The sequence below is a fragment of the Lissotriton vulgaris genome, chromosome 10 (genome assembly GCF_964263255.1).
Source record: "Lissotriton vulgaris chromosome 10, aLisVul1.2, whole genome shotgun sequence".
Taxonomy (NCBI): domain Eukaryota; kingdom Metazoa; phylum Chordata; class Amphibia; order Caudata; family Salamandridae; genus Lissotriton; species Lissotriton vulgaris.
In genome coordinates this window covers 939,624,041-939,637,215 of record NC_141698.1, presented here as the reverse complement: position 1 = coordinate 939,637,215, position 13,175 = coordinate 939,624,041, and the positions used below count along the sequence as shown (strand labels likewise).

The 13,175-nt window shown below is 44.8% G+C and overlaps 1 protein-coding gene across 1 annotated transcript in view; it reads left to right on the top strand.

Annotated features, from left to right (window-relative positions):
* DYNC1I1 (dynein cytoplasmic 1 intermediate chain 1) overlaps positions 1-11,095 on the top strand; it is a 1,862,117-nt gene extending 1,851,022 nt beyond the window's left edge. The window contains exon 18 of the mRNA XM_086941928.1: positions 7,134-11,095. Coding sequence (XP_086798054.1) covers positions 7,134-7,244 — 111 coding nt within the window. The 3' untranslated portion in view covers positions 7,245-11,095. The remainder of the gene's footprint in view (positions 1-7,133) is intronic.
* Positions 11,096-13,175: the final 2,080 nt, after the last annotated feature.

The following is a 13,175-nucleotide window of genomic DNA, read 5'->3' as shown; positions in this document are numbered from 1 at the left end:
AACTGTGCCACCTCTTGGACAAGATACAATGCCTGTGAATACTGGCCCTACTGCTATCATTTGATGCTGAAAAAGCTGTTGATCGTGTGCATCGGCCCGCGGTTCCACAGTTGGTTCTGTTCATGTTAGGCAGCTCCCCAGGCTAGAACATGCGTGAACGGCTGGATGTCTCCTCCATTTCCTATAGGGCAGGGAACTTGGCAGGGTTGCCCCCTTCTGATTCTCACCAACCCAGATAACTCTTTGACGGCCATCATGACGGAACTGGTTGTGTTTGGTGAGGCCTCCAGGTTCAAGACCAATCCACAGAAGTCTTCAATCCTTGGCCTGACCACCACTGAGCCGGCCAAGGCCCCTTCCCTAAACCCAATTCCCCTTCCAGTGGGCCGAGGGTGGGATCCCATATCAGTGGATACAGGTTCATTCTACTCTCATGGCCACCACTGCCCAAATCTATGGGAGCCTGCTAACGACTACACAGGCCGACCTCGCCAAATGGAAACCTCACTGCCTGTCCTGGCTCCTGCAAATAGTGGCTGTTAAAATTACGTTACTCCCTAATTTCCTCTATTCCATGCAAACTCTGCCCCTCCAACTCCCTGCACGGATATTGGACAAATTACCATCGCCGACCTGGGACTTCATATGGGAAAATAAACCAGCGCAGATGGCTAGAGCCAGTGCTTTCCTTCCAGTGTTGACAGGTGGGCTGGGAATTCTGAATTTGCGCTGCTACTACCAGGTGCTCAACTACGCTAAATGGTGGAATGGTCTTGCACGCCTTACTGGGAAACACTGGTGTTTCATAGACCAGGCAATTGCAGCCATCCATATCTGGAAGGTACCCGGGCTACCAAAACCCCGCAGGCTAGCCGGTGTTTGTCTCCCCAGTAGTGAGGTCGACGTTTGGGATTTGGTACAAGGTACAATTGCGGCATGGTCCTTCTACGCCAATTTCCCCAAAGACACTATTGACAGGTAGCCCAGCCTTCCCACCAGCCTCTATGGGGCTCAGCATTTGGGCCTGGCAGGAAGTTAATTGCAAACCAGTGAGGGACTTGTTTGATGCCAAGGGATTGGTGGATTTGTCTACATTGCTTATACACTATGGCCTCCCTGACATGGCACGATGGCAGTACCTAACAATAGCACATTGGGTGACTCAACCCTGGAGTCAACCACACCCTAGTAGGGTACTTACACCTTTTGAGAAGTGACTACTCACTCACTCCATAGTAACTCCTATCGGACCTCTATGCCTTTTTGAATATACCGCAGAATCCCCCACAATCACCTGCACAAGCTAGATGGGAGGGAGAATGTGGGCATCCTTTCACAGATAGAGTGAAATGACAGTCTACACCGTGCACAAACCTCCGCTCTTCAGACTTATAGTAAAGAAATGCTCATGAAGATCGCCCACTATTGGTACCTCACCCCAGCCAGGATTGCCACTTGGGATCTGTTAGATTTGGGGGTCTCTAGTTGGCATAGGTAGGTACCTGTGACAAATAGGGACCCTTACGCCTAGTCAGGGTTAGGGGGTACACTCCTAAACAAAAACCCTACTCACCCCCTCGGTAGCTTGGCACGAGCAGACAGGCTTTTCTCAGAGGCAGTGTGTAAAGCCTTTGTGAACACACACAGTAATCAAGTGACAACACTACAGATGGACAACACAGGTTTTATATAAAAAACTAGCAGCCCGCCCCAGCGTTGCCCGGGGCAGAAGGGGGCTGGGGGCAGCATTTCAGGCTTGCGTGCACCTTACCTCAGCGCTTGCTCCTAGTCGCACAAACCCAGGCCCCCGCTCCAGTCCGCCTCACTTCACCGCCCCCCACTACTCTCACTTAAATGCCTGCACCAAATGTGAAAGCCGTTTTAAAACCTATCATTTATTTTGCTATCCCGCTCCAGTCTGCCTCACTTCACCGCCCCCAATACACCAAGCCAGTCTACACGCCCCGCTGCAGTCCGCTATCCAGCTCCATTCTGCCTCAATTACCGCTCCTCCCCGCGTACTTCACCACTCCTCACCGCGTTTCACATACCTTATGGCTCTGCAGTCTTGCTACGTTCTCCGCTCCTCCATGCGCTGTTGTCCTCCATTCCGCTCCAGTCCGCCCTACTTCACCGCGGTTCACGTACCTCATTCCCTCCAGTCTGGCTAAGTTTTCTGCTCCTCCCCGCGCTGTTGTCCACTTCTCCTCGCGTTCCTGTCCTCCGATGATGTCAGCACGCACGTTGTTAGCACACACGGCCGGCGCTACTTCTTAGGGACTACTTTTTTTTATTGTTTATTTTTTAAATAACGTTTATCTACTGGACCCCCCCCTTTCCAACGCTGTATTGGGTGTTGCCAATGGGGGGTGTACTTTTCGAGTTTACCTGGCTCAAAGGACACAGTTCTCTCTTTATAATAGTAGTATAGATATAGATAAGTATTCGTTATAAAGACTTATCACAAGACCACAAACGACAAAAATCCACAACACTGTACTTAAAATGGTAGAATTAGCTTAGTTCTCTTTAGATCTTAAGATGCAACACTTTGAGTCAATTTACCTTAAAATGTGTAACGCAATCCAACCGTTTCTGTGGCGACGCAGCGAGAAACGCTGTAATGCGATGAAATTTTGGTGCAAAGAAATAAAGATGTTGTCGTCTTCTTGATGCGGGCTGCGACAGGCCCTGTGACACGCTTCTCGGGGATGCGGCGGCGTCTGCTGCGAAGTCGATCCTCTTCGACGATGCAAGGCGTGTTGACAATGATGCGAGCCGCGACAGGCCCTGCGACATGCTTCCTGGTGATGCGGCGGCATCTGCTGCAACGTCGATCCTCTTCGGCGATGCGCAGTGCTTCAACAACAATGCGAGCCGCGACAGGCCCTGCAACACGCTTCCCGCTGATGCGGCGGAGTCTGCTGCGAAGTCGATACTCTTCTCTGGCGATGCGAGGCGCTTTGTGGATCCTGCGATGACTCAACCGTTCTTCTGGGCCGCGACGGGCCCTGCGACACACTTCCTGGTGATGCTGCAGCGTCCGCTGCGACGTCGATCCTCTTCTCCAGCGATGCGAGGCGCTCTCGTGTTGTGCAGAGGCAGTTCGGCATCACGCTTCTTGCTCATGAATCGCGCATCCAGCTCCTTGCGATGCGCATTTCCTCAAAAAGTCCCGCACGGCTGCAGGCACTTCCAAAGAACTCTTGAGGAGCTGGTGGGTGAAGTCTGTTGTCCCTGAGACTTCAGCAGGAGGCAAGCTCTTTTCTCAAGCCCTTGGAGATCCTTACACGTTGATGGAAGTACACAAAGTTCCTCTCTCCTTTTTTTGGCAGTCAGGCAACCACTGCAGGACAATCCCCCAAGCAGCACTTCAGCTTAGGGATAGTCTCTCCTCGGTCTCTCTGGTTCCACTCCTCAGCAAAGGTTTCTTCTTGTTGTCCAAAAGTGATCTAAAGTTCTGGGGTTTGGGTCCCCTCTTTTATGCACAGTTTCTCTTTGTTCTCTGAAAGCAGAGAGGCCTTTGCCTAGTCCAAACCAGTTCTGGTCAGTCCTGGAGGGTGGAGGGGCCTTTGCCCAGTCCAAACCAGTTCTGGAGCACTCTGTTTACATGACTCCTGCTTTCCTTTCACAGTGCAGGGCAGAGACATCAGACGCACCACAGGAGGTGGAGCCAGCATTGTGGAAGGAAGGCACAGCCCTATTCAGGTCCCAGGTTCAACTCCTCCCTCCCATCTAGATGCAGATCTCTCTATTCACTACTGGGCTGACTCACCCTGTCTCCTGGAATCCCCAGCGCCTGCCACTCAAACTTCAGACAAGGAATACACAACCTAGCAGAGGCAGGCTTGGATAGTTAGACAAGAAAATTCCTACTTTCAAAAAGTGGTATTTTCAAACACAGAATGTTAAAACCAACTTTACTAATAGATGTATTTTATCATTCTGAGTTCAGGCATACTAAACTCTAATTTCTACCTAGTTCCCTGAGTCAGTTAGGATTATAAGATGTAAAATAAAACTGCCCATTCTGGCCTATGAGGAATAGGTAGCCTTGCAATAGTGAAAAACTAAAATGGCTGTAAGTCACTATTAGGTCATGCCACACACATCAGGGCTTGTCCTACCTTATACCTACAATGCACCCTGCCCTTGGGCCTACCATATGGGTGTCTGACATGAAAAAAAGGGAAGGTTTGGGGACCGGCAAGTGGGTGCACTCCGCCAGTCAACATGGCAGTACCAGACTACCCACAGGCTCTGCAGTGGCAGACCTGAGACACACGTTTACAGGTTGCTTCTGTGGGTGGCACAACCAGTGCTGCAAGCCCAATAGCAGCATTTGGTTTACAAGCCCTGGGCACATTCAGTGCACTGTACTAGGGTCTGACCAGTAAACCAAATCAGCCAATCATGGAATCACTAATCCATACATCAATTTACAATAGGGAGCACTTGCACTGTGGCACTGGACAACAGTGGCACAGTGCCCAAACCATCTAACACCAGCAAAAACACATGAGGCAACAGCAAAAAATGGAAGGGAGACCCACGCCAAGGTGCCAGGTCTAACAGGATCCTATGGGCGGCGGAAATTGCTGGCGTCTCAGTGGACATCAGGGGCCTCTTACTCAACTCTTATGGCAATGCCCTGAACTGGAATCTTTCTGGACGGGGACCTTGGATGCAGAAAACGTTATGTTTGCAACAGATATTCCTAGATTCCAGAGTTATGTTCTCCTGGGTCTCCCTAACTCTTTCACCTACCAGCTATGGTCCAATAGAGGCAGAACAATCACGCTTGCACTGTAAGCAGCTAAACAGATTATCCTTGCTAAATGGAGTACAGATGCCATAGCTACACAGTTGGACTGGGTACACAAATTATGGGATATACTAGGGATGAAAAAGCTGACCAGAGTGGCTACGTATCACCTCCCCTGCTATAAAATGTGGCAATCCTGCCTTCAATACCTGTCTTATGAGTTCCGTGAGCTATCATGCCCCCGATACTTACGAATACAGCGCTTAATCTCAGCAGCTGTACCTTACGAACGCTAGAACATCTTAGCTCACTCATGAAGCCCTCAACACCTGGTGCTAGTCCAAACGGTACTTCCTCCCTGTCCTAAACCCCTCTATCGCCTCTTTCTTCACTCTATCCATTCTGTTCTACCTTTTCTTGATGCATGCCTACACTGCCTATTATTAAGATCGCCACTGGATGTAGGTCGGTTGTTATCGCCTGTTCTATATGAATCAATAAAATAGATCTAAATCCTAAAATTACTACCTTTTGCCTAAATTGTCTAGTCTACAACCAAATTCAGAGTCTGCTTCAGTATCATACGACTTAACACAGAGGAGCTCGACTGGGGGGCATATTTCAGATTTTTCTGTGTGTGCATTACAGAAAAAAATCAATGAGTGAATGTGCCATTTTTAGAATCTACTTTTTTGTGTGGAAATAAGAATCTAGGGGCATATTATCAAGGGGGTTTATCTCCGCTTTTTTGGCTTTAAAAGCCAAGAAAGCGGAGATAAAATTATCTCCCTATTACCTAGCTGCCGCTAACACCAGTTAGCGACAGCTAGTAGGAGATAGCGACCATCTTGGGCCCCACTTTGCATGTCAGTGATATTTATCACTAATGAGATGCAAAGTGGGCGTGCCAAGATGTTAGCGACTGAAAACAGTCTCTAACATCGCTATCTCCTATTATCAACTTTTGGAGATATTCGCGCTAAGCGGGAATATCTCCAAAAGCTAACACCTGCCCTGAGCAGTTCTTAGCCATGTTATCCAATGGGAGGTGGATAACATGGCTAAGAGCATTAGCTCGGTAATGCATGAATATCGCTGACTTTTCAGCGATATTCATGCATTTCGGCCGTTTTTTATCGCATTTGCGATAAACCTTGCTAATAGCAAGGTTTATCTGCGATAAAAATCGCCGATGTGCGGCGATAATTTTTGTCTCTAAACAAGTTAGAGACAAAAATTATCGCTAGTTGTTGGTAATATGCCCCCTACTTTTGTATCAACATATAGGAATAAGGTGGCAAATAGTGCAGAAAATCAAACAGTGGGACCTGGACCACTGCAGGAATCCTGGTGTTGCTCTGCCTCAGCCACCTCGCACAGACCACCCTGAGCCTGTATAATCTGATTGTCTACCGAGCAGCAAATATGAATTACCTTAATACAGAACCTAAATCTAAGGTGACCTATCAAAATATCTTAAGCAACCTGCTGTTTCTGTCTGCTTGGTAGGTCTCTAACCAGTCAGAATTTTTCTTTGTGGTTAGACCTTTCTGGTTGACAGAATAGATTACCTTAATGCACCATGTTGTGGGCATGGAAAGTATGGGCAGCCTGAGAATGACTTTTTATTGATAGAGCAGAGAGTTGTCACCCAAGAAAAAAACAATCTGCCCCACAGGTGAATACTAAAAGAGGGGATTCCCTTATAGCTCCCAGTCAGCAGGACTATTGAAAGTGTAACTTCATGCACATATGATAGGAGTAGAAGGACGGAGATCTGGAGGTGTTTCACCTGAACATAAACTTCTACCCACACTCCCATGGTTTTACTGAGCAACCACTGGATTTTAGCTACAAAAGAACTTCTATTTCTGGATCAGAAGCAGTGCGATTGCTAGCAGACCAAAGCGCTCTGCAACAACCATGCTTTGCATCTGCCCAAACCTTTCCTTCTTCATCGTCAGTTGGGCTTTTTTTGTGTTGACATTTTTTATTAAGTTATTCAATAAGATACATAGTAAGTATAAAAGCAATGAAATAATATAGTAATATAATAAACCTTATACACAGGAAATCAAATGTAAGAAAGAATAAAAAAATACATTCCTAGTATAAAAAGGAAAATGGAGAAATTAACAGCATATATTCTATAAACCATTATGGAGTAACAATAGAAAAAATGTATGAAAAATCAGTATGGGTCAGTTGGGCTTTTTGGTACATTTATTGTATCTATAAGTAAGTCGCACTTTTGTATGCAATTTGGCAAATAATTGAATTCCTCTTCAAAGGCACAGCTTCCTGATAACTTGTTATTTTCTACAGCTGAGGACTTCGGTGACATTTTAATATCTCCCTTTCTTTCCAGATTGCTGTTCCTCATAATGATGAGTGGAGCCGCTTCGCCCGGACATTGGCTGAGATTCAGGCCAATAGATCAGACGGTGAAGAAGATGGAGCTGTACAGTTTTCAGCCTAGCAGATGGAGGTCCATCCTTTCAACCACTGGGTTGCATCTGATTGCCTTAACTCTACTACTGTATCACTAGCTTTTCCTGGTGTCTCTATTGCCCTGTGCTACTCTCCCATGCTTTTGTACGATTACCGTATGACTCCATGTCACAAGAACTCACATTTTCCAGTCCTGGAACTTCTTTGTGAAAATCACTGTTAAGTGTGAACAATCCAAATTAACTAGACACACTACAAGTCCCTGAGCGCACCAATGTTGTGAATGAAAGCCTAGGACTCAAAGCAAGGTGTTCTTGGGACTTAGACCCATAAGATAAACCTAGTAGGTAAGGTTGGATCGAATTTACAAAGAAGTAGGATAACAATCTCATATTTAATCTCGTGCCTGGGCGCACCATGGTCCCACGGTATTACTTCCACATGCAGACAGGTATGATCATCTGCAGATGCGGTGTGCTTCCCTGCAAGGCACTTGATGAAACACGTTAGATGTGGTGTTTTACACTGTGACTTGCGGTATGAATGGTTGCACTATATGAGCATTTCTGTTCTTTATTTATTGCAGCCTGCTGTATGGAACATATTTATTTGTGAGCATAAAAATAAACGTTCCCAAAGCATGTGCCTAATGAGAGCAGTGCAACGTCTTTCTGTCGCTGTAGACGCTACATTAAGACCAAGAAACAATCGCAGTAGCTCAGAGGAAATAAACTAAGAAAGAGCAGTGCGGCAGATTGAAGACTATTCCTTCAAAGTCTGCCATGTCTTGACTTTTTTCTCTTGATCAATATTTCAAATAGATTTGATACTTGTGATGCAGCTTAATAGGAACAGTACCTTGGGTTTCCTTGGCCACTATAATGAAAAGAACAGGCACTGGCAAAGCCATTATGTCATGATTGTGGAATCTATTGGCCTTGGAAATTCCATTCAAGATGCTGTACAGAATCAGCAAGATATTGCACAGCATGGCCAAATGTTTAAAATAAATAAATAAACATTTAAATAACGCGATGAAGCGGCGAGTCACGCCATTTTGCAGTGCCCATGAAATGACACCGGTTTCATTTTTTTTGTTTACCAATCTGAGATGGATCAGTAAAAACAAAAGATTTAAATTGAAGTACAGGCAGCAATTTGCTAACTGGCCCTTGGGAAAAAATAATAAAAAAGGACCAAGCGGGTAGGGTTTGGGTGACTGCAACGTGGATTGGATAGGGATGGGAAGCCAGGTGGAGTGGGTGGGATAAAAGCAGCACCACAAAGGTTGAAGGGAGTATCACACACGTGAAAGCAAGGGGGAGGTTGGCAAGCAAAACAAGCACACAAGACAACTAGTAGCACATGAGGGAGACAGCAGCGCTTGAAGGGGGTCAGAAGCACAAGGAGGGAGCTCTCGCATTGTTAAGCCCAAAAAACAAGCATTGGCAAAGCTAACGGGTCTTGCCTATTCGAGAACTAGTGGCTTACGCATGGGTGTTTTAGCCATGGTATACACCACTGTGGTTGCTGCTCAGCATGGTTCAAAGGGAGTGGTGTAGAGTGGGGTAGAATGGAGTGGAGGGGATTGGGGTAGGTTGGAACGGGTGGAGTGAGGTAGATTAGAATGGGTCAGTTTGAATTGGGGTGGACGAGTGGAGTAGATTGTGGTAGAGTGGGGTAGAATGGAGCTGGATATATTTGGGTAGAGTGGAGTGGGGTAGATTGGGAAAGAGTGGAGTTGGGTGGATTGGGGTAGAATTGGAGAGGAATGGGGTAGATTGGGTGGATTATAGTAGGATAGAATGGAATAGTGTGGGAGTAGTTTGAGGTGGAGTAGATTGGAATGTGTGTGGGGTATGTATGGTGTGGTAGTGCACTGCCTTTACAGGAAATACATTTTCAATTGAAATGACCATTACATTTGCACCAAAATATGGGTTCACTGCACACAAACGATCATGTGTGCTTAATTTGTATTACTTCTGATATATTCTGAAAATCAGCACAGTTCACTTTTTTTTGTTGTGTGCTAGAAAAAAAATATTTCACAGACTCTCCTCTTATATGGTTACTCAGCAGGATTGTCACATAAATGCTCTCACTCTAAAGTCTGAGATTGCAAAGTAAATACCAAGCTCCCTCAGCCTGACATTTGATCTCGGTATTTGAATGCACAGCAAATATGACCAGAGAACAACAAGATTTAAAGACCCATTTACAAAAATCTATTTCGTTGTAGAGTACAGTAAACAAGTTTACACAAGTATGGGGCAACAGGACGGACAAACTCAAGCTGGACAGCCTAAAACAAATAAAGCTAGCAAATAGAAACCCAGGAAATGTGAGATACAAACCACTAAGCCAATGGTCAGCAACGGACGGAATGCATTCCTAAGTCAGCTTTCTGAATGTTCCCAAGATGTCTTTGGCAAACCAGACCACAGCTGTCTGGTAGACTTCCCCCTAAATAGTAATTCCCTAAAAGTGAGCAGTGGAATGATGGAAGCCAGACAATAAGCGAGATAATAAAGATGCTATGGTTCAAGGGCTGGATAAACACTGGATGGACAAGCTGGGACAAGGAAAGTCATTTAACAAGAAACAAACAGATGAGAGTGACAATAAGGGCAACCATTGGTAAGCAATGGGCAGGCTGTGAGGTATTGGTAAGCCCACAATAGATATTTTGCAAACTGGCAGCTGAGCTGTCTGCTAGGATTAACTCAACAAACATTTGGGCAGAAAGCATGCTGAACTGTACTTATGGTTGTGAGCATGGCTATTGTTAAAATTTGAATCGTGCATAAATCTGGACTTCTCCTGAACAAAGATTATCATTTGGAAGCATGGCACATAATAATTGGTAGAGTCCCTGTGTATAAGTGTCAGTTTATTGTCCAGCATTTTAAAGAAAAGGGATTTGTAAATTATATATCGTAACTGCATTATAAAATATTGAAAATAGGATACGGCATTTGTAATTCATATTTTCTCTTATATACATTGAATGGCTTCTCTTGTATCCATTGACGAATTCTCTCCACAGGTGACCTTGCCGCAATTATAAATCTCAGAGAGTAAGAGGAACAAGGGAGTTTCCTGGGGTCCTAGCTTTTTCTTGGGAGCCATGTGGCCAGTGCTGCTGAATGTTGGAGATGCCTAATAAGGAGGCTACCTAGTCTTTATTTATAATTCATGCTTCCTTCTTCTACAATATAATGCTTCCTGTCTGTTTATCTCATGATTGCAGGTCTCTTTTTACTTCTTTTTTCCTCTGTCACTGTTTTCCCATCTTGATATTCATCCTTCCTGCTTGCTTTTCTGTCTTCCCTTGCCTGGGTTTTAGACTTTTTATTAAAAAAACACAAGTCTTGTTCTCCATTACACACCATCTGCGATCACGTTCTCAAATTAAGCATTGAAGAAAGGAAGTCAGAATGAATTCAGCAAGATGCGGGACAAAAGGAGCATATATTACGATAGATGAACTCTCGCAACTTGACAGCAGAAACAAAGTTGGACTACTATGTACTGTTAAAGGCAGAAATACATCTAGGGCATCAAAATCTTTAATATGAACCCATTAACTAACATTTCTGTCAACAATGAAGAAAGTCGGAGGTGGTTCACTGGGTTTTCCTTCTTGTAAAGAAAGACAAGGGAAGAATGTGATAATTTGAAAAATGTGTGGTAGAATTACTGCAGTGACTTCACCTGCATTCCATGCAACCAGTCCTAGTGTTTCTGAGAAGATGGCTATAGTGCATTGCAAGCAATTAGAGCGCACTGTGGATTAGCAAATCCTCCAATGAATTCCTGGTCTCGTGATATCTAGCGACGAAAAGGAATAACCTAACCATACAAAACAATGTATTTTTTAAAAAGTATGGTAACACAAAACAGTTTCACCATAAATGTGTGTTCAGAGAGGCCTGCTGTTGTGGTTTTGAACTGTTTTGTTAGTCCTTGCTTTGTGTTATAGAACTCTACATATGCAGAGAAGGTGGATAGCTTGTGATCTGGACAGGTTCCTAGAAGTTCAGTTGCTGACTGGAGGCTGAACTGAGATGACCTGTTTGAGATGTTGTACTGTACGTAATAAATCCTGCTGTATGACTTCAGCTCTGTGTGGCCTTCATGCAACCCAATGGCGACGAGTTGTGCCTGATTGGGGACAGTCAGATTTCATCATATTGTAGCCATCAAGAAAAATGTTGTTACTGTAGCCTCTGGTTGCTCCTGTAGTATGACCCATTAGTAATGTATCAGGTGTGGATAATGGCGCGTGTGCTTCAGGTTGTAACCAGCGATTAGCACTAGAACCCAAGGTTGATGTCAGGAAACTTATAGATCTGGACATTTTTAGGTGAAGAAGGTACAATTAAGTTCGGACCATGTTATATGAGAGAGCACAACTCTTTTGGGTTTAAACTATGCTATGTTAAAGGAACTTCTCTGTATTGCTCTTAAAGGCAGCTGCATTTCTGTTATTCATATTATCCATTGATTAATGCAGGTCTATTGTTCTTATAGTCATTCCATCATATTATTGATATGTCTGTTAGGTATTCTCAAATTTCTGGGGGGAAGTCTTGTGGTTTTGAACTATGTTTTGTTATTCCTTCTTTTGAGTTATCATAGAACTCTACACATGTAGAAAATGTTGACAGCTTGTGATCTGGACAGGTTCTTAAAAGTTCAGTTGCTGACTGGAGGCTAAACTGATACGACCTGTTGGTGATGCTGTACTGAAACTAATAAATCCAGCTATATAAGACACCAGCTGTGTGTAGTGTCCACTCTGTGTGGTTTCCGTACAGCCCGCCACCTGTATGGAATGTGCTCAAAATCTGTGGGTATATTCGAACTGCCCTACTCCTCAGGATCATGGATTCCTTACCAGACTATCTCTTCTTCAGCAAGGGGTGATTGAGAATCAGAACTATATTTTACACTTCAGAAACTTGAAACATAGACAATATAATATTATTTAAAGTTAAGTATCTTTTTGTGTTCCATTCAAGAGATAAATTGGGGAGGAGATTCGGTCACATTTCTGTCCCCTTTTACAAGTGGTCTCAAATCTCAGCCATCAAATATCAGTCATGGTCCTTGCATTTACCTTTTATACCGTGAGTGCTTTATTCTATTGATAAAATGTCTTACTTGAGAATTTTTTTTGAATGTTTCTTTTTATTGAAAAAACAAGCAAGGCATATACAAAACATAGGAATGCAAAGACTTTACGAGGGTCGAGCATCATATCATCAAATGTTACAATAAACAATATATTGATGGGGGGACGGGGGGAAGAGGACACAGAAGAACAGCGAAAGTAATCAATAAAACTAAGGGGTCAGGGGGAAAGTGGGACATCAAGGACCGCGGTAACTGGTGGTACACATATATCCTCTATATCTATTCCAAGGGCCCCAGATCTTGATCCATTTCCAGGGGCGCCCCCGAGGCAAGCACACTGTTTTCTCTCGGAACATACACCAGTCCATGTTTTTTACCCACACGTCAAGTGTAGGAGGCTTCTGGGACCCCCACAACTGCGCAATGTTCCGTTTGGCAATCATGGCCCCTAGAGTCACCCACTGGGTTCGTGCCACATTATGATCAGTAGGCTCCCAGACATTTAGTAAACAGCGTCTGGCCTCCGGCAAGAGAGCCACACCCGTGACCTCTTGCATTACCGCGTGGACTCTACTCCAACAGTCAAACACTTCCCGACATTCCCAGATGATATGGAGGAACGTCCCAAGTTGACCACAACTCCTCCGACACTGACCCTCCTCAGATAGCCCCATCCGGACCAAACGGGGACCCGTGAGGTATACCCTATGCAATATTTTAAGTTGAACCAATCTCAATCTCGCTGGAATCGCGACCTCCTTCGGAGAGGAGATCGCCGACTGCCAGTCTTCGTGATCAAGCTCAAGGCCGTCACGGG